At 39.4% G+C, this 22,815-nt stretch overlaps 1 protein-coding gene across 1 annotated transcript in view; it reads right to left on the bottom strand.

The window, feature by feature from the left end:
* LOC142750387 (dynein axonemal heavy chain 3-like) overlaps positions 1–22,815 on the bottom strand; it is a 1,255,980-nt gene that overhangs the window by 458,405 nt on the left and 774,760 nt on the right. The window contains exons 43-44 of the mRNA XM_075859390.1: positions 21,139–21,288; positions 1,529–1,748 (exon numbers count right to left, since the gene is read on the bottom strand). Of these exons, the coding sequence (XP_075715505.1) occupies positions 1,529–1,748; positions 21,139–21,288 (370 nt within the window). The remainder of the gene's footprint in view (positions 1–1,528; positions 1,749–21,138; positions 21,289–22,815) is intronic.

The raw sequence follows: 22,815 nt of genomic DNA, 5'->3' as shown, positions 1-22,815 counted from the left end.
AATTTCTCCATTGACTTCAATGGAGATTCTAATTTCCGCAATGAAGTCCGCAGCTGTCATGCACATGTTATGTGTGCTGCGGATCCGTCTTGCTTTTTTAACTTGACATTTCTTCATTCTGGCTGGACCTATGTATTTCTAGGTCTACAGCCAGACTGAGGAAGTCAATGGGGCTCCCGTAATGACGGGAGCGTTGCTAGGAGACGTCAGTAAATAGTCACTGTCCAGGGTGCTGAAAGAGTTAAGCGATCGGCAGTAACTGTTTCTGCACCCGGGACAGTGACTACCGATCCCAATATACATGTATCTGTAAAAAAAAATGAAGTTCATACTTACCGAGAACTCCCTGCTTCTGTCTCCAGTCCGGCCTCCCAGGATGACGTTTCAGTCTAAGTGACGGCTGCAGCCAATCACAGGCTAATAACAGGCCTCAGCGGTCACATGGACTGCCGCGTCATCCAGGGAGATCGGGCTGGATGCCGAAGGAGGGACGCGTCACCAAGACAACGGGCGGTAAGTATGAATTTCTTTGACTTTCACAAGGGAAAGTGCTGTCCCTTCTCTCTATCCTGCACTGATAGGGAGAAGGGAAGTACTTTTACCGCAGTCCGCAGCAGCTAGTCCGCATCAATTTACTGCACATTTTGTGCAGATCCGCAGCAGAATCTGCAACGCAGATTCTGTGCGGCATTGATGCGGACAGTTGCGGAGGAAATCCGCCACGTGTGGTCATGCCCTAAAGTGAAACATGTCAAATTTGAAAAATGAGGCTCTGTCAGGAAGGTCAAAAGTGGCCAAAGCGGGAAGGGGTTAAAGATAGTTTTTAATTGTTAAATCAGGCAGTGATAGCTTACTATTCTTTGAACGAGCACCATGTTATCAGCAATAATGATAGTCATTTGTTTTGTAGCAGCGCCTGCATGTTAATCACATGCTTTTTTTTTTGTTTTTTTATGATCTATACAATAAAAATGATGGAACAACCCCTTTAAGATTTCACAGGAATGCATAAATATAGGTTTCTATGATAACTATAGCTTTATAATATGTAAAGTCATCAACTAATCTAGGGGTTTTCAAGCTTTTCGTACTGGAGCTTCACCAGAAAGATCACAGCAAAGTCTGGGCCCCACCAATGGTCAAACTCCATGCCAAATTATAACATATTGCTCAATTCATATTACATTTTTCTTCTAAACCCAGTATGACAATAATATAAGGATAAACAGTCAAATGCGTTGCTAATTTAAATATTGTTGCATCAGAGAATGGCCTGTGCAGCAAAAGAGATGAACATATGGTCTCACCAGCGGGACGCGACAGTTTGAGAAGTATTGATCTAAACCACCTCATTCATTACAATGTGAACCAGAACATCAGCCAAAACATCCAGATTTACTCAGTTCTTCTCCTTTGAATTATATGCATGTAATATATTAGATTTAAGTTATTTACATAAAATAAACACATTATGTATTTAGCACTAATGTTCCATCCACAAATTATCCAAAAAATTAAAAGCTCTTACTCTGGAATATCTTTTCAGAGATGTGTCAAACCCACAGTTGAAATGGAAATCCACAACGGGTTGAAATATGCTCTTCATTGTTTCATCATTGAAAGGATCTATCGAAAGAACATTGAAATGACGAAGGAGGCGAGGGGTAACTGCCTGACTTCCACCGGCAGGAGGTGCCATAGCCAGAACAATTGATGTGTCCTCAATTTTGATGATGTTCGTATCTTTCCTGCAAAAACAAATGTATTAAATGGTTGAATTACATATAGCTGCTAAACTATTTTTGTTATATATAGAGAGTTATTACTAAAGACTTCATAAGTCACAATATTTTATAGAGGGCCAAGCTTTCAGGTCTTCAAAAGTTGAACAGGGGATTAGATCTCACATGCTGTCAGATAGAGATGATAGACTGCCACCAACTGTGGAGAAGAGGTTATATTCTAAATGAAATACTGCTTTCCTTTAAAAATGTGCTAGAAGTAAATCACTGTGATGGACATTCCCTGGAAGAGCAAACAGAAACACACAACAAAGATTTTTTTTTCCTTCTTTTTCTACCATCATCTTGGAGTGAGCAGAATCTTCTAACAATAGCAGAAAATGGAACACAAAATGAATTTGAATGATATAGCATTTCATATACTGAGCCTGTTGTCGTTTTTATGTTTCTTTCCCACAGCAGGGGGTCATGCAAGCCTGAACAGTTCCAGAAAATTGTGAAAAATAAAATGTATGTGCATTTTTAAGTACAGCAGGAATATTTGAAGCCGGATGTTCTCTATAAAAATCATTTTATTATAGGAAATCTGTATGCGGCCTGCATCATGACAATGTCATTAAGCCAGTATAGTCAAAACACAATTCTGCTGCTTTCATTGCTTTATAGATTGATTGGGGGGGGGGGGGGGGGGAGAATAGTCTTTAACAGTATCTCTTGTGTATCCATATAACATGTACATTTTATCCAAACACAATTCAATATGCCTAGGAAGTTTAATTAAATGATCTTACAATGTATTATAACTTTACAGTATATATTTCTTTGCATAGTTTGCTTATGTTATGCATTATATTTCCACTATTATAACTAAGCATGGATTTACCCATCCAATCCTACACACACAGTGGAACTGGCATCACATCTAGGAGGACGCATGTTATTGACATAAATATTTCTCTACAAACAAAATGGTGTTACTTGTAGCCTAGGGGGCAGCATTGCTAACACCGCACAATAAAATGCTGCAACATTCTGCAAAATACCTTGGCTTAGTTATATAGCAGTACAAAGCTGCTGATATTGCTCATGTTCATTGTTTTCATTCCCATTCTGTGCAGGAGCAGAGCTACCTCTCGACTACTGGTACCTATATCAGCAGGCTTGCTGTGCCCAATAATATATCTGGTGCTGGTACATTCTTTGAAATAAAATAGCTTTTTGATTTGTCTGTAATTTTCAGACATGCTAACTTTGCAAAAGTGGACTTCATTGCCACATGTCAACTTTTCATAAATCACTATCATGTCCTAAACCACAGGGGATATTCTGGGGGCTCTAGCCAGAGTCTGTAATATGTTATTGTAACAGTCTATTCTAAATAAGATGATGTTTCATTTTTTATGCTTATTATAGATGTTCTATACTAATGGGCTTGTTTAATTTCCACTTACAAATTTTGGATGCACTTAAAGGGTTATGTGGGGACCGAAAAGTATTAGCAATTTACTCACCGCAGTATGTGAGTACACTCGCTAATATACATTCCTGTCACCCATCGTGCTGATTATGAGATTTTAATCGTTTTTTATAGCGCTGGCGGAGGACCGGAAGTCTAGTTGCACAGTCTTCCTTCGTGGCGACAAGACTCTTCGTCATGTGACCGGCCCTGCTGAACTATATGTATTGGCTGTACTACTGCTACAGCTTGTACATAGAGTATAGTGAGGCCGTTCACATGACGAAGAGTCTTGTCGTCATAAAGGAAGACTGTGCAACTAGACTATAGTCCTCCGCCAGCGCTATAAAAAACAATTAAAATCTCATAATCAGCGTGACGGAGGACCGGAATAATCTTAGTGAGTGTACTCACATATTGCAGTGAGTAAATTGCTAATACTTTTGGGACCTCAATTAACCCCTTTAAAGTAACTAAAATGGGTATTCCCATCTTAGAAAGTGATGGCATATCACACTAGGATTTTATAAGCTGGGAATAACCCTTTAAAGCCCTGGCTAAAAAATAGGACTTGGAGCCCCTCAGTATCGTCTCAATATGCTCTAATATGGTGTTTAAAATAAGTCTAAACCAATAACTCCTTTAAATCAACTTCTTAAAGTTATGGGTTTTTTGTAATGACATTTGCAGATGGATTTTTTTTGGAAAGTTATGTGTTTTGTGAGTGATGTCTACTTATCCAAGCTACAGTACCTGAAACCTTGAAAAGGTAATTCAGATAGTTAAATTGTCAACTTCACTTGAAGCAATGATCTGTACTATGGATATGCAGTGGACTCATGGCAATAATGAGTTTATCGTTATGAAAAAGTTCTGATGAAGCTTTTTGAATTATTTAGGATTTCCTTTTATACCACAAGAAGCTACATAACCATAATAGGCAGAAACTCCTAGAGCAACATTGTAGCTCAAATAGCTTCACCCATTACCACCTGTATTTAAAAGAATAAATTGTGATTATTTAAAAAATATTCACACATAGGATTATCTAAGATCTAACTGAAATCTAAGTATATTAACTGACTACTATCTTTATTGTGTTATCCTTTGACCATAAGGACAGTAGGTTAACTACTACACATTAGGTCATACGAAGGGAACAGCTTTAGGTTAATAGCAATGCATTAGGTGCTAATCAACTAAGACCACAAATGTGTGAGCCAAACTCTGTCGAGACCTGTCTTCTTAACACGGCTCCAGTCAACAGTTTCTTATCAAATCTACAATATTTCTTCCCAGCACCTTATCTCATGAATCCACAACCCTGAACATACGCCAAGCACCTTCCCTGTCATTCTGAAACATCATTAGCGCTAAATAGCTTTCCATTAAAAATCGAAGACACAAAACCTTTACTATAGTTCACTGCTATAACTATTGTTTTTTTCTCTGTAAGCTTTATTACATTTTGTAAGTCACGCAATCTGGTATGAGAAGATATTTTAAAATGAGTTTGCAGTTGTGCTATAGAGTTTACTAGGTTCTTACAGCAAACAATGCTTAGTACATGTATTTTATGGAAAGAAAGAACAATATATTTAGAAATTATCCATTTAAATAAGGGTATATATTAGTTATCCTAATAACACAAATCTACTTGGTAAAATAACAACTACTGAATGGAAATCTAAAATCTTAATATGGGGCTTAAAGGAACCACCCTATATGCAAATTGATTGGCTGCAAGATATTACTTTTAAAGGAGTCTTGGAGTCTATTGAGAATCTCCTCACCCCTCCCCACCAGATCAGGAGTTATGGACCAATCCGTGGGTCCTTTTACAACCAATAAGCAAGTATTATTTGGTCATCTAATATACACTATATGGCCAAAAATATGTGAACACCCTTCCTAATTATTTAGTTCTGATATTTCATCCACACCAGGGCTGGCTCCAGGTTTATGTAAGCCCTTGGTCGACACAGAATTAGTAGGCCCCTTTTGCGGGGGAACTCACGGCGGCAGAAAATGCCAGTTTGTGCCCCCAAATAGAAGTTAGGCCCTGTTTATGCCACCATATAGAAGTTAGGCCCCCAGTTTGTGCCCCCATATAGAAGTTAGGCCCTGTTTATGCCCCCATATAAAAGTTAGGCCCCCAGTTTGTGCCCCTATATAAAAGTTAGGCCCCCCCTTATGTCCCCATATAGAAATTAGGCCCCCAGTTTGTGCCCCCATATATACAGAGCCCTCTGTAGATAATGCCATAGTGCCCTCTGTAGATAGTGCCACACACAGCCCCCTAGTATATAGCGCCAAATACACCCCACCCTGTAGATAGAGCTACACCTCCCTCCCTGTAGATAGCGACCATAAGGGCTCCCTCTAGGAGTGGAATCCCCTGCCAGAGCGTTGCTGACACTCTAGCCGGAGACTCCTCTACAGGAGGAGCCCATGACATCACTGTCCATATATAGACCCCCCACTGGACTCTGGAGCAGTGGCAACGTGTTGTTTAGAGTGATGAATTACATTTCACTATCTGGAATTCTAATTGATGAGTATGAGTTTAGTATCACCGGTAATGACCCCGACTATAAATCTATTACATTATTTAACCCGGACGGTGAACGCCGTAAAAAATTAAATAAAAAACTATGGAAAAATTGCTGTTTTCTGTGAATCCTGACTTAAAAAAAATTTGATAAAAAGTGATCAAAAAGTTGCATCTACTCCAAAATGATACCAATAAAAACTGCAAGTAGTCCCGCAAAAAAAAGCCCTCATACAACTGCATCGGCGGAACAATAAAAAAGTTATGGCTCTTCAAATATGGAGACACAAAAACAAATAATTTTGAAAAAAAGTGTTTTACTGTGTAAAAGTAGTAAAACATACAAAATCTATACAAATTTGGTATCGTTGTAATCGTAACAACCCGCTGAATAAAGTTATTGAGTTATTTAAGCCACACGGTAAACGGCGTAGTTAATAAAAGTTAAATCAATAAATAATATGTACCTCAAAATGGTGCTATTAAAAAATACATCTTGTCCCGCAAAAAACAAGACCTTATACAGCTATGTCGATGCAAAAATAAAAAAGTTATAGCTCTTGGAATGCGACGATGGAAAAACATAAAAAATGGCTTGGTCATTAAGGTTTAAAATAGGCTGGTCATTAAGGGGTTAAAATATTTCAGTAGGCAATAGAACATCAAACAGAAAATGATTTATTATTAGATTTGGTCAGAAATTATTGTGAAGAGGAAAACAACAATTTCATAGAAGTGAAATGGGTCCGGCACACGATGTAGTAAAATCACTGTTGCTTTATTGATAACACATATATAAGATGGATAAAAATCCAGGGATTTTTATCCATCTTACTTTAAATGTGTTATCAATAAAGCAACAGTGATTTTACTACATCGTGTGCCGGACCCATTTCACTTCTATGGATATCCACCTACCTCCGACGTAGACTTCTGTCCGTTTGTACTGATAAAATACAGGACGTGGTAACCAGACTGCAACGTGGTGAACGGACCTTTTTTCTACTTTTTGTGTATACAGACAACAATTTCAGTTTTATCCAATTTGAACTTTAAGTAGCATGAAAGGGGTATTCCAGCCTCCAGTGTTTTTTACCTATCCACTTGATAGGTGGAAAATGCTAGATCGGTGGGGGCCTGACTGTTGAGGCCCTTACCGATTGCAAGAATGGGGGACCTTAGTTTCCTGTTTCGCCCAGATACAAGACAGCAGCAAGGAGGAGTTTGAATGGAGCGAGTGCCACTCCATTCAAAGTCTATGCGGCTGTCGGAAACAGCTGGAGGCTGAAAAATTCTGAAGGCTGGAATAACCCTTTAAAGAGGCTCTGTCACCAGATTTTGCAACCCCTATCTGCTATTGCAGCAGATAGGCGCTGCAATGTAGATTACAGTAACGTTTTTATTTTTAAAAAACGAGCATTTTTGGCCAAGTTATGACCATTTTTGTAGTTATGCAAATGAGGCTTGCAAAAGTCCAAGTGGGTGTGTTTAAAAGTAAAAGTCCAAGTGGGCGTGTATTATGTGCGTACATCGGGGCGTTTTTAATACTTTTACTAGCTGGGCTTTCTGATGAGAAGTATCATCCACTTTTCTTCAGAACGCCCAGCTTCTGCCAGATCACACTGTGACGTCACTCACAGGTCCTGCATCGTGTCAGACGAGCGAGGACACATCGGCACCAGAGGCTACAGTTGATTCTGCAGCAGCATCAGCGTTTGCAGGTAAGTAGCTACATCGACTTACCTGCAAACGCTGATGCTGCTGCAGAATCAACTGTAGCCTCTGGTGCCGATGTGTCCTCGCTCGTCTGACACGATGCAGGACCTGTGAGTGACGTCACAGATCTGCACTGTCAGAAGCTGGGCGTTCTGAAGAGAAGTGGATGATACTTCTCATCAGAGCGCCCAGCTAGTAAAAGTATTAAAAACGCCCCGATGTACGCACATAATACACGCCCACTTGGACTTTTACTTTTAAACACACCCACTTGGACTTTTGCAAGCCTCATTTGCATAACTACAAAAATGGTCATAACTTGGCCAAAAATGCTTGTTTTTTAAAAATAAAAACGTTACTGTAATCTACATTGCAGCGCCTATCTGCTGCAATAGCAGATAGGGGTTGCAAAATCTGGTCACAGAGCCTCTTTAAGACATGACAGATACTCTAAAATACCTACAAGGAACTAAAATGACTCAATAAAGATGAGAGGTTAATAGTTTATATAAAGATTTGTATAAATCTCCTCTCTGCAGTGCAAAACCCATGTATTATTTATATAAAATTATATATGATAATATGTTATTATGAAATGCTTGGCTTCTGTTTGTGATGTATTTTCACTCGAGAAATATGCTTCTATTTTCCCCATAGTCATAACTGAAGTTATAGTTTTTACTAAATACTGGACTATAAATGTAAGCATTGCAGGGAGATTGCTGATTAGAGTGCATTATATTGGTGAAATAGCTAGTGTCACAACATATTAACAGGACACATTCCTTGATGGGCAGATTTTATATATCCTATTTTTTGTCATGTTAGAGCAAACCAACTGCCACAGGTGTGCACTCTCTGAACAGATGGAAAAAAGTACTGATCGTTGCTTGGCCATAATGGTTTTGTCCCAGTGCGTATTCGTACATCTGTTACATATTCATAAACGAAAATGTACTGTGAGAGAAATTCATAGGTTATGAAAGCTATCATCAGGATGGACAGGGAGAAATCTCAGATTAACTAGAAAACAAAAAAGATAATCTATGTTTTTAGCATTCATTTTTTTTAATTTAATCTGGTTTTTTTTATTAGCAAAAATGAAAGGGCATTTAAAATGTTGACAACCCACAAAGCATTGAAGAAACGCATATACTCTAATTAGAATGAGGATGCAGAGTTACACTGTATTGCTTTTAAAGGGGTGTTCCCATCAGAGACATTTATGACATATCCACAGGATATGTCATAAATGTCAAATAGATGAGGGTCCCACATCTGGGTCTAGAACCTATCTCTAGAACAGGGCCCACTAAACCCCATTCTGCCGCTCTGTGTTGTGGCTGAAGCGTGTGATTTCCGACCATCAATTACGGAAACAGCGTAGCTCGCAGAGCTTCGCTGTTTCCCTAACTCCCTTAGTAGTGAATGTCAGTTACTGAAGCAGTGTAGTACGCATCCTACCCTGTTTCTGTAACTACCATTCAATTCTATGGGACTTACAGAAACAGCTATGCTGTTTCCGTAATTCATGGACGGGAACCACACGCCTCAGCCACAACACAGAGCGGCAGAACAGGGTACAGGGGGCCCCGTTCTAGAGATCGGTTCTAGTCCCAGAGGTGGGACCCGCATCTATCTGCCATTTATGACATATCCTGTGGATATATCATAAATGTCTCTGATGGGAAAAACCCTTTAAGTAGGAAGGTATCCCAAAAGAGTGGGTGAATAATTCTTGCCCAGAATTAATTTGCCTAACTGCATTCATAAGCGTAGCACCACAGCCTATAAATACCAGATATAAAAACTCAAATAACCTGAAGCACAGAATATTGCTATTTAGATTTAATATTAAACATTAAGGGGATGAAGCAAATGTTGCCTACATGAGATTTCAGTCAAGTACAAAAAGTAGACAGACATCTTTTTTTATGCCCTAAGACTCCCTAATTGAATATTTCTTTGTGCAAGCAACCATGAAATATACAGGTGAGATTCTATTGACTGGAGTTTTTTTTTAAATTCCTTATTTAGAAGACATGCTCTGAGGCAGCTCTCCGTCATACTGCCAGTTTTTAAATATGCCCAGATACACAGACGGTATACATCTTAGGGCTTATTCAGACGAATGTATAATACGTCCGTGCGTCGCACGACCTATGTTAGTCAATGGGGCCGCTCAGACTGTCCATGATTTTCACGCAGCGTATGTCCACTGCGTAAAACTCACGACATGTCCTATATTTGCCTGTTTTTCGCGCATCACGCACCCATTGAAGTCAATGGGTGCGCGAAAACCGCGTACGGCACACGGACGCACTTCCGTGTGCCGCGCGTGATGCGCGCTACAGTAGTCAAAACTATGAATGAAAACAGAAAAACAGTGTGTCATAATGATGGCAGCTGCGCGAAAATCACACAGCCACGCATCATATGCTGATGACACACGGAGCTTTTATGGACCTTTTGCGCGCGCAAAACACTGCGTTTTTTGCGTGCGCAAAACGCACACGCTCGTGTGAATCTGGCCTAAGACAAAGTATACTGTGTTCTAGGCATTCAACCAGTTTGAAACACTATAAATAATACAAAAAACCTTTGCACGACCTATATCCTAGTATCACAAGCAAACAATAGCAGCAATTTAGAAGAGAATATATATTTTGTATGGTACCTTTTGGTCTTTTCTATATGCCAGACAGAAATATTCAAGATGAAAGCACTACGGGGCGGACATGGAGCGATTTTGGTTATCCAGCTGTAAAGGTCATGGGCCCCTTACCAACCACTATAGCCATGATACACTTGATTTAGGTTCATAAAATGCATTTGTGGAACAGTTATCACTTGCATATATTTTTTATTTTTTTGCAGGCCCTACACTTAAACTTTAAAGGGGTTGTCCCAGAGTTTAATTTGTTAATTTGGCAGCAGGATATGTCATGAAATTAAAAAAAATACTCAGCTGTTAAATTCCCCAATGTTCCAGCGACGATGCTACGGTGGTCCCGACTGGTCTTTGTTGATTTTGCTGCAACAATAACATCAATGTGACCGCTGCAGCCAATCACTGGCCTCAACAAAGATGATAGCATGAACGTCACGTCATAGCTAACTCTAGTTGGAGAGGTGGAGGATTTAACATGTTAATATTGTTTTATTTTTTTTTATTTTTAGAACATTTCTTACTGCCACATTCATTTATTAAACTCTTGGAAAACCATCTTAAGGAGTCCTATAACTGACCAAGAGCTTATGGACCCCCTCTGAATATAGGCTCTTAGCCACTGCCCTAATAGTGAATCCACCCGATAGCACTGTATACACGTTTTACCCTAGGGCTCAGTGCACATGGTGGATGAGTCTTATATTTAGTAGTAAGGATTAGATCAGATTCCATTCTGTTAGACTGGGAAAGGATTGATTCCATATAATATGGACATGTGCACGAAGAGTACTTTAGTGTCAGACCAGCCCACCATAGTGTCTGCTGGTGTTCCCTGGCTTTAACACTGTAATGATTAATGACCAATTCTTTCAGATCATAGCCAGACATTATTTTCCCTTTCTTGCTGAATCCTATGCTTCCCCTGCTACCCTACAGCATCAGTAGTAAGGCCTTGGAGGCTCTGTCAGACCAACCCAATTGATCACCAGCCATGAAACAAGACAAGATGTAAAAGAATAGTCTATGAATAAGACTAAAAAAATTGTACATGGTAAACAAACTTGTGGAACTGTATACTAAAGGTGGTCATACAATTAAGACAGCTATTCCTCCCATCTCCACCATAAACCACTGTTTTCAGTGGGGAGAGGGCAGTAAGCCACTGCCAGACCCCTCTATCAGAGACTTATCTTTCATGGGAACAAAGGCTTGGGCGTGTTGAAACACAACATGCCCAATTCTTCACTATCCCAACATCTGCCATTGTGGGAGAGTTGGGAGATCCCCCTACAATAGATGTGTTCATACTGATTGAAAGGATAATTTAAGATTGGATACATTGGATTAAATAAATAAGTGATAGCCTTCATTGATGTGTAGTATCATATGTGTGTGTGTGTGTGTGTGTGTGTGTGTGTGTGTGTGTGTGTGTGTGTGTGTGTGTGTGTGTATATATACATACATACATACATTATAATCATGCAAAGCTAATCATTCTATCATTCTAGTCGATAGGATTAGGGAACCTGACTTATTAGTCTATTCACTGAACTAAGTAGAGCAAATAGTATTAAAATCAGCTCACATGTATAAATATACATACAGTAGGGGCACATAAGGTTTAACAAAGAGTAAACTCTCCTGTATAGATTGAATGTGGGCACTCAGGTTAATTTGTCCTAGTAGACCAGTGTAACAGCCAATGGAAGATAACACACTACAATATTGAAGAGTTCTTGTTTCCAACTTCCCTTCAGATTATTTGTGTGTGTATGGGCATCCCCAAACTTGCCAACTCCCTTTCCCAAATTGTATTTTCTTGTATAATTTAGCACAATGGACATAAAAATTGTGTGTGCACTCGTGTTTTTTTGTGAAAATTTGCTACCTGTCCATTTTGTGCAGGGGGCAAAATAAATAAGTAATTTTTGGTACCATCATTAACCATTGTACGGCGCTGGATAAGTATACACATTCTGAGTAATAGGCAGTTGCCACATAAGGACAAGCATACTCATTATGAATTTAGATGTGATGGATATTAACTCGATCCTAAGTGTCAGAGTCACGCAGGACCCGCTCTCAGTCGAGCTGCAGTTCAGCTGAACTGACAGATTTGGCTAAGAGAAAACGTATACAGGATACATAGAGTCTGTATCGTAGAAAGTTAAAAAAAAAAAAACGTAATAAAAGTTGTTTAAAAACACATAAGACATTGATTTAATAAAACAAAAAAAATCCTTACAAAGGTGTACATAGACTTTAAATCAGTATTGCAGATAATTGTGTAAATGATGGTATTATTAGAAAAATGTACCTACTTTATGTTTTTTGAACAGTAAATAATAGCTGAATAGACAGCTATAGCTATAAAAGATCCACTTTTATTTGGTAAAAACATAACTAAGGCACTGTTGGTGATATCTGATGTTATTGTTCACAGCTCCAATCTAAGTGCTTCCAACAGGATGTACAAGTCTCCAGAGCTCATAGAGTACAGCAGAGCCATGGTAGTCAATGAACAAGAAACTATATAGTTGCTAGGCAACCTACTTTCAAGTATCGATGCCCTTTGAGTGTTAAATGAAATTTCAGCATAAAGAATTACAGCGATGGGCCATGCCACAAGTGATTTGCCTATCCTTAAATGTTATAAAAAGAATGCAATGATATTTAATAACTTTAGTATTAACATAGCCAGATAATGTGACTCGATTAAACTACTAATTAACCAAAAGAAATACAAACAAATTTAAAACAATCAAAGAGAAACAATCCTGCCTATGGGACTATAATGTAAGTCTAATTAATTGTCTTTTTTTTTTCTTAAAAAAAAAATGCACAAATAAACTAAAAATATTTTTTTGTACGGCTATTGCCTACATTATTAAGTGCACAAGTAAGTGTTATAAAATATCCAATAACAAATTATCTGTAAAGGGTCTCCCAGGCACTAGTGTAAACCATTTTAATTAAGGATTCCGTAAATATCAGCACTTAATTAATGTCACGAATCCTACTAATGTACCATTGTTTTGTTCATATTTCAGGTGTAAACAATTAATTATTTTATTATATGTAAAAATGCACATGGTGTGAAGAAATGTATATTCTTAGCAATGCTTAAAGGAAGGTGTCATGAAAGTTTTTTTTATCATATTGCTTTTAGTATAATAAAAAATAAAATGTATTTATTTGTGTACGTGTGTTCTACTTTTTTTTTATTTTTACTTCTCTATGGGGGCTGTACATACAGAATAACGACACATACAGAGATGGAATACGGCACATACATCCCCATAGAGAATGCGAATGGGAGCCGTTCCATTCACTGCAGCGTACGCCGTCTGTGTGGCAACAGCGCATGCACCGCTCCCACACAGACCAAAACAAAGCTCGTTAGCAGAGCGAAATCCGGCACCATTTTCATGTGGACCGGAAGCTGCTGCCGGACAGTCAGATGACGACTTCCGGACGCGGCTTCCGGCCATATGTTCAAGGAAGCGAAGACGCAAGGAATAGGAGCAGAGGCGGCAGCGGTGGCAGGAGCAGGTAAGTTATGTTCGTGTTATACTGTCTGCTTAGCACTGTATCTAATCATCCTACACTGTGCATTCGCTCAGAAAATGGCGGCACACAGTGTAGGAGGTTTGAAGATTCAACCCCCTCCTTCCCCTGGCACTAGCCAGAATAAGGGAGGGAGGATTGTGTGAGGATACTAGAGCGAGTGTGTCTACCCCAAATTTGCAGTATAAAGCAATGAGGTTGCTTTACCACATTGACCATGCTGCAATTTTAAGAACTGCTCCCTCTATTGACCAGCACATGGAAATGTTATAAATTAGAATCTAATTTATAATATTTCCTGACATGTGAAAAAGAAAATAAAAAAATTATTGTTTAACTAGAAAAAAATTAAATAATTTCTAGAGACACATTCCCTTTAATTGCATAGCTATTATGCTTTAATATTCTAGTTACTGAGCAGCAATTTGTAAGGATAAGCTCAATAAGTTCTGTGTGTAAGGGTATGTGAGTGTGCATATGGCTATATACAAGTGCGTAGGTTTTTGAACTCTAAACCGCCACCATGCCTTATTACATGAACTGACAATGTTTCTAAACATTCCCCTGTATGCTAAATCTGATGCAGTCAAATCACAAAAATTACTTTTTAAAAACGGGCTGTATGCAAGTTACTGCTGAAAATATCAGGAAGAGTCATGCAGTCAGAGCTTCATCCCTGCACCTTCTGACTTCATTGACATCTTTTGGCCACTCTATATCACTACTAGCCTTCTCCAAAGCTTGTTTGACGTAGTCAGCCTATATACTTCAATTAAGCATGGGGCAGGAATTGAGGCTCTAAGTCTAGCACTCAATAAAAAGGGTGTCTCCCCTGAGGTGGGTAGTTTTGTTGTATGGTTGTTGACAGTGCTGCTTCATTACAATTATTTTTTGGTTAGAGATGATTTGTGCTAAAAGGCATGGCTCCGAAATGGGTGCAAATATGGTGCCGACATATATATATATATGAGCCATGTTGGGGAAAAGTTTGTATACACCAATGTGTTGTTTCAGCTGTACTGTCCCACCTGGTTGAGATATATTGATGACATATTTGCCTTTTGGAAAGTCAATGAGGAGTCACTTGACGATTTATTTTTACATATTTGAATTCTATTTACCTTTCATTGAAATTCACATTAAGGAAATCTAGAGAAGGTTTTAGTTTCTTAGATACTTTGGTATACATGGAGGAGGTTTAATCACTGGAATAGGGTATCCAATAATATTAATAAATAACTTTTACTGAGTATACTTTAAAATCAACAAAAATGGTCACTTAAAGAAGTTCACATATAAATAAATGGATGAGATCCCTAGTCCACGTGATATTCTCGTATTCACGATTACCCCAATGGTGGGTGTGTTTAGAAGTAGAGAACTTAAAGAGGCTCTGTCACCAGATTTTGCAACCCCTATCTGCTATTGCAGCAGATAGGCGCTGCAATGTAGATTACAGTAACGTTTTTATTTTAAAAAAACGAGCATTTTTGGCCAAGTTATGACCATTTTTGTAGTTATGCAAATGAGGCTTGCAAAAGTCCAAGTGGGTGTGTTTAAAAGTAAAAGTCCAAGTGGGTGTGTATTATGTGCGTACATCGGGGCGTTTTTAATACTTTCACTAGCTGGGCGCTCTGATGAGAAGTAACATCCTCTTCTCTTCAGAACGCCCAGCTTGTGACAGTGCAGATCTGTGACGTCACTCACAGGTCCTGCATCGTGACGGCCACATCGGCACCAGAGGCTACAGTTGATTCTGCAGCAGCAACAGCGTTTGCAGGTAAGTCGATCTTACCTGCAAACGCTGATGCTGCTGCAGAATCAACTGTAGCCTCTGCTGCCGATGTGGCCGTCACGATGCAGGACCTGTGAGTGACGTCACAGATCTGCACTGCCAGAAGCTGGGCGTTCTGAAGAGAAGTGGATGATACTTCTCGTCAGAGCGCCCAGCTAGTAAAAGTATTAAAAACGCCCCGATGTACGCACATAATACACACCCACTTGGACTTTTACTTTTAAACACACCCACTTGGACTTTTGCAAGCCTCATTTGCATAATTACAAAAATGGTCATAACTTGGCCAAAAATGCTCGTTTTTTAAAAATAAAAACGTTACTGTAATCTACATTGCAGCGCCTATCTGCTGCAATAGCAGATAGGGGTTGCAAAATCTGGTGACAGAGCCTCTTTAAGGAAAATTATTATTAAGCACCATTCAAGTCATTCAGGGCTTGCTAATTTTACACTAATACTCTATATCAGATATTTATTTTGGTAGTTTGTTAACATACAGATGCTAGTGACATGAGAGACTGTTGTGTTAGAGCATTACCTGTTAGTCATTTGGTTCAGCTCCTATATTCATCAGACCCACACCCACATTATTTTCAGGGATTCACAGCATGAAAAATATGTACTTGGCAGAGAAGAGTAATGTATTAAAGCATTATTAGTTAGTAGTTTGACACAGCTCCTGTTTGCAGTAGTCCTTTAGCCACATTAATCCTCCATTCAGGGAATCACAGCATGGAGAAAAGCTGCTGTATTGGAGTACTACAAGTTAGTCATTCAGGGTATTTCCTATTTCCAGCAGTCTCACAGCCTCAATAACCCTGCATTCAGGGAGTCACAGCATGGAGGATATACAGGTGGCTTGAAAGGCTGCTGTACTGGAGTACTACAAATTAGTCATTCAGTGTATCTCCTATTTCCAGCAATCTTACAGCCTCATTAACCCTGCATTCAATGAGTCACAACGTAAAATATATACAAATTCCTTCTATCTCTTCCAAACGGTCTAGTCTGAACTATCTTAGAAGTGCTCTGAAAAGAGCGTACTACCTAAGCTATCTGATTCTAAGTTTATCCTGTCACTATAGTCAAATTATCTTTAGCCTCTCACGCTGCATTCAGGGATCTTCAAGGAGAGTCAGGCTAAACATACAGTCATGTATACAGGTGCAGTGCAATGGCCTACATGGAGGAGGGTTTAAAGGATATGTCCAATATATTTGTGGAAAGAGAATATCCCACAAGTCTATTACAGAAGGATTGGGCTTCCATCCTAAATGGGACTAAGAGTGCAATAACACATAAAAATTATACACAAACAACCTTTGTGTCAGCAAATAATCCAGTATACTGGATACAGTGATAATTTAGGGTGGATAATAGGCAAACACTGCGGGATCGTACATGCATATCACCAGAATGAATCTAAGTCTTAAAGAGACTCTGTCACCACATTATAAGTGCCCTATCTCCTAGATAAGGAGATGGGCGCTATAATGTAGGGGACAGGAGTGCTTTTTATTTTAAAAAACTAATCTATTTTTACCACTTTATTAGCGTTTTTAGATTTATGCTAATGAGTTGCTTAATGCCCAAGTGGGCGTATTTTTACTTTAGACCAAGTGGGCATTGTACAGGGGAGTGTATGACGCTGACCAATCAGCGTCATTCACTCCTCTCCATTTATTTGCTCAGCGCATAGGGAAGCTGTTAGATCCTTATGTGCTGTCTTATACTAACACATTAACAATACTGAAGTGTTTAGACAGTGAATAGACATTCCACGGGATGTCTATTCAAAATCCCTGCACTTCATTACTCTGTCTGTGGTAGTTACAGCAGATGACAGGTTACAACGAGATCACGCTTCCTCTGCTGTAACTACCACAGATAGAGTAATGAAGTCCAGAGATTGTGAATAGACATCCCGTGGAATGTCTATTCACTGTCTAAACACTTCAGTATTGTTAATGTGTTAGTATAAAACAGCACATAAGGATCTAACAGGATCCCTATGCGCTGTGTAAATTAATGGAGAGGAGTGCATGATGCTGATTGGTCAGCGTCATACACTCCCCTGTACAACGCCCACTTGGTCTAAAGTAAAAATATGCCCACTTGGCCATTAAGCAACTCATTAGCATAAATCTAAAAATGCTAATAAAGTGGTAAAAATAGATCATTTTTTTTAAATAAAAAGCACTGCTGTCATCTACATTATAGCGCCCATCTCCTTATGTAGGAGATAGGGCACTTATAATGTGGTGACAGAGCCTCTTTAATAACCCCTCATTGTGGCCTTTAGTAGGCATAGCATTATAAGGGACAGCCTTTTGACATGTGGCCTGCAGGATGGGGGTGTGACTACCTGGTCTGTTAAAATGCAAATAGGGCCACATATTAGCTCCATTAGATTAAAAAAAATTGAATATCCTATAGCCAAACATTTTGTAGAAGAATGCCTCAATATTAGCCAGTTGAAATTTCAGGGGATAAATGGAATTTCTTACCCTAGACAAGTAGGTGATAGTTTCAAATGACTTAAGCATAAAGAAATGCATTAAATCAAAAGGTTGGGGTCGGTTGCCCTACATAGTATGAACCTTCACTATGATGTTATGCACTTTATTTGAGACTGCTTTTTCCTGTAGTACTTATTGTGTTTTTTTAACCATCCTGTATAGCATTATTTTCCAGACATGTGGGATGGCCGCGACTGTGTGGGATTTGTGAACTATCGGGCATCAACCACAGCTTTAACAGATCCAAAGTTTTATTAAAATTTGCATTTATATCTGGTTCTACTGATTTATAAAGACACGTTGTGTTTGAATAAAAATATATTTATAGATGTATATATCTGTGATATTTGTGTCCCTACAGATTTCCTCCCCTAAGTATGAATAACACTATAATTGTAGATACGCTCCCATAGCGTGATTGTATAAATATACTAGATAGAGTACTATAGCAGAGTAGGTTATTTAATGTCCCCTATAGAACTTAGTATTTATTATTATTGCTATGGCCATCATGGATGGTCATTTCATGCATATATGCATATCGTAGGTTAGGGTTAGAGCCTATATATGGTGCTATGAGGCTCAGTGGCAATATGGGTAAACCACATCAAAACTGCAATTACTAATGTGTGAGGGTGACTGGGTTGCGCAATAGGACCAGCATCGTTGGGTAGCTATGCAACATAAGTGCAGGATATGTTAGTTTACGGTCACTAGGCAATGGGATATGTACGACGTGTGATATCATTCCATCACATACTAGCGTAGTTAGATTGCTATGCAACACAGGGTTTGCCCAGATCCTTAGCCATGAACCTACAGTATGCGGGTTGTACTCGGTGCTATGATGCCCTGACAAACCGATAAATAAAGTGCTTAATACTATTGTGTAAGACCCCATTGAGGCTAGTTTATATTCCTGGTTGGTATACTTCCTGGTTGTAACCCACTTGCTCCAGAGTGATTGGTAAAATTTCCAAGAATAGACACCTGATTGGTCTGGACTACATATGTGCCACTCCCCACTCACAGATCCGGCATTTATCCACCAGCATGTTTTATTAGTTTTTAACAGTATATGTAATCAATTTTTGTACGTATGTATTTTTGTAGGTATGTGATACTCTTTGATTGTGGTAATGTTTATATTAAAGAGGCTGTCCAGTCCTGAAAAATTGATGGCCTATCCTCAGGAGGAAATCTGGTCGGTGGAGGTCAGACTCCCGGCACCCCTGCCAATCTGCTGTTTTGATGGGTCCGCGGTGCTTGTTTGAGCGCCGCTTCCCCTTTATATCGTACCTGCTTTTAATGTGAATGGCCGACACACTTGTTGCAGTGGTTCACAGTATTACAGCCTTCTCCCACTCAAGTGAATGGGAGAAGGCTGTAATACTGTGAGCCGCCGCTACAAGTGTGTCGGCGATTCACAGTATGAGCAGTAATAATAATAAAGAAGAAGCAGCGCTCATATGAGCAGCCAGGCCCCCTCAAAACAGCTGGTCAGCGGGGATGCCGGAGTCGGTTCCCCACAATCAGGTATTGATGGCCTAACCTTACAGGAGGACGCGGATCATGTCCTCCCAGCATGCCTCTCTACTAAACGTGAGAGTTGGAGGCCCATTATATAGTTGCAACGCCATGGCAACGGCCCGAATGGAACACCTCCATGATATGGCGCATGCCACCATTTTTCCATATTAATCTGTAGGAAATATAGTCGGTGTGCATCAGAATAAAACGGTCTATGGGCATCATATTACGGAACAACACGAAAACCAATTTATGGCCGTGTAAAGCCCTAAAGGTCGATTCACACACACATAGTTTACTTAGGCCCCATGCACACGAACGTGCTCTTGCGGCTGCAATTCCCCCGAAATTCCACGGGAGAATTGCGGCCCCATTCATTTCTATGGGGCCATGCACACGACAGTAGTTTTTAGGGTCCATGCATGGCCCGGGAGCCCGCACCGCAGAGAGAACGGACATGCCTTATTACGGCCATCTTCTGCGGTCCGGGCTCATTGAAAATAATGGCCGCGGCCATGTGCACAGCCCGCGATTTGCGGGCGGCTCGCGGCTGACCCGAAAATCATGGCCGTGCACATGGCTACGGTCGTGTGCATGGGGCCTTACCTTTTCAGCAGCGTTTTTGCCCAAAAACAATGCAGTCAGATGTTACTTTAAAGGCTACAGTAAAATATTAGAAGGCCTGCATATACAGTGTTTCGGTTTGTGATGTTTTTGTATAATTTTTAGGGTCAGCAATATATATATATATTTTTTCAACTCAGGGTGCTCTCGGTGTGGAATTTTTTTTATTGAGCTTTATCAATAGGTTTCTCTATAGGACTTCAAAACACCAAGAAAAATGCCTGTACACAATCTCATAAAATAGAAAAAGAAACCACCAAAAACACATGTAAATAAAGCTATTAAAAATGCTGGCTCTAAAAATGTATTTTAAAATGCTGGAAAAAAAGTGTGTGTGAATGAGGACAAAAGAACAGAATCCAAAAACGAATTAAAAACCAGATGTAAAAAAACAATCTCTGACTCAATTGTAATAAAAAAATACAAATATAGAAACCTAAACTTAAAAATATCTTGATGTGTTTAGAATTCAGAGGTACTTGCCATTTAGAGTTCATTCTAGAGAACATTTTTTCGAATGACTGTTATTAGATAAATGGATGTTATGATTTGCATGTTCTGATTTCTTTTTAATTGACAGGCAGATTAAATGAATATTTTTTTGCAAATTATATCTTTAAAACACATACAAAAATAAGTAATATTCATGTCCAATGGTAAATGCACTTAAACACCAGTCATCCAGTCTAAAGTACTCACAAGCTGCCTCCGAAATAAATAAAAATGACGTAAAAAGTAAGTAAGATGCTTTTAGTCAGTAACAAATCGTTGTTAAACTGTAATTTACTTCAATGTGTGAATCTCCATTTCTTTATGTTGCAAAGAATCCTTTAATTCAAAATGTTTTCCTGTTGTGTCTGGGCAGATGAGAAATTATAAAGACTAATACAACAATTTAACGCTTCAGAGAAACAGTGTATATCATTACTCCTCTGTAGCCAAGCACACTAATTAATATTTATTGCACCTGTCAAACCAGTAGCCGTGGTCAATCCATTGCCTTAGCAGTTCAATGGGAGGCTGGGCACCATATTTCTCCTTGGCAGGCATGTTTAGGTCATCAACAAAGACAAAAGCTTGTTTCCCCAGTGGAGCACCGTACACCCTCTTCTTTCTCCTGTAAAATTAAACCATTAATTTAGTTCATGTTAATTTCCAGCAAACTTTTAACAGAAAACGGGAAGGTGGGGGGGGGGGGGGGGAGAAGGCTTTTTCCAAGTTACATCATTGTTAGAAACAATTTCAACTTCAACAATCTGTGACCTCTGGATTTTATCAGATGTGCCTTAAAGGTCACCTAGCATTGTGAAGCGATGGTTATAAATCCACATGGAATTTAATCAAAGGTGGCAGGGCATTCTGAGGTAAATAAGCTTCCTGAACTATTTCAGCCAGAACCTTTGTTAAGCATTGACAAGAAAAGTGAATAGCAGGCAGTAGAATTAATCTAACGCTAAGAAATGCAACCAACAGACTTCAGCTTATCTGACAATACATGGAAAAGTTTTAATTTGTAAGCCTTAAGGATAATTGTTTTCAGGTACTTAAATGCAGTTGTTTGTTTTTTTTGTAAAAGAGAGAAAATAAAATAAAAAAGCAATGTCTTTACCCCTTAATGACCGCCGATATGTGTTTTCACTTGCATTCATTACGGGCATTTATGCCACAGCATCACCTTTTCACAGCGCTGAGACATAAGCCCAGCCCGGGTGTCCCGTGTTGGTTAGAGCAGGTGTTGGGCTGTCTGAAGATAGCCAGGCTCCTGCACTAACGGGCAGGATCAAAGTTTTCTTCAAACCTGCCCCTTAGATGCCGCAGTCAAAAGCAACCACAGCATCTGAGTGGTTTTAAAAGGAAGAGGGCTCCCCCTCTCACCTCATAGGCACAGAAAGACGAAAGACACAAACATCTTTTTGTTGCAGTCTGGTTTCAACTGTGTTTTTATTGAAAATTTTTCAAAAATATACATATAACTTAGAGCAGCATGAAGGGCCATGCAATTCACATAGTAAGACAGTAACTTTCAATAGACAGACAAAACATCTGGGAAAAAACACAGGGGTTTAAGGGGGTGAGGGGGGGGGGATAGTCGGAGCTCCACCTACCACCTAATCTTGAGTTCCCTGTATCCAATACTTGTCCCACGGATCCCACACCACTTTGAACCTGTCCAGTTCATTGTCAATAGAGGCCGTCATATGCTCCATTGTACGTATTTCCCTAATTCTAGTTACTAAGTCGATGTGGGAGGGAGGGGTTGTCTGTCTCCATTTCCACGCTATCAACGTCTTAGCGGCTGTGAGAAAGTGTCGAAAGAGTCGAGCTGGTGATTTCCCCAAAGACCTAGGGGGAACATTTAGGAGGTAATGAAGAGGATCTAAGGGAATATCCTGCTGCAACACCGCCAATGCCAAGTTCTTAACTTCCAACCAATACTGTTGTACCAGTGAACAGCTCCAGAAAATATGGAACAGATCACCTCTCTGACCTCTACAACGCCAGCATTCCGACGGAATACCCGGATTGAAGCTATGCAGAAAGGCAGGGGTGTGGTACCAAAACATAAGGATTTTATATTGGTTTTCCTTATATGCAGTGCAGATGGAGGTTTTAGCTGCTTGCGACCAAATAATCTGCCACAATG

Source organism: Rhinoderma darwinii, chromosome 3 (assembly GCF_050947455.1).
Source record: "Rhinoderma darwinii isolate aRhiDar2 chromosome 3, aRhiDar2.hap1, whole genome shotgun sequence".
NCBI lineage: Eukaryota > Metazoa > Chordata > Amphibia > Anura > Rhinodermatidae > Rhinoderma > Rhinoderma darwinii.
The sequence above is the reverse complement of the archived record's forward strand: the minus strand, read 5'-3'. Positions and strand labels throughout refer to the sequence as shown.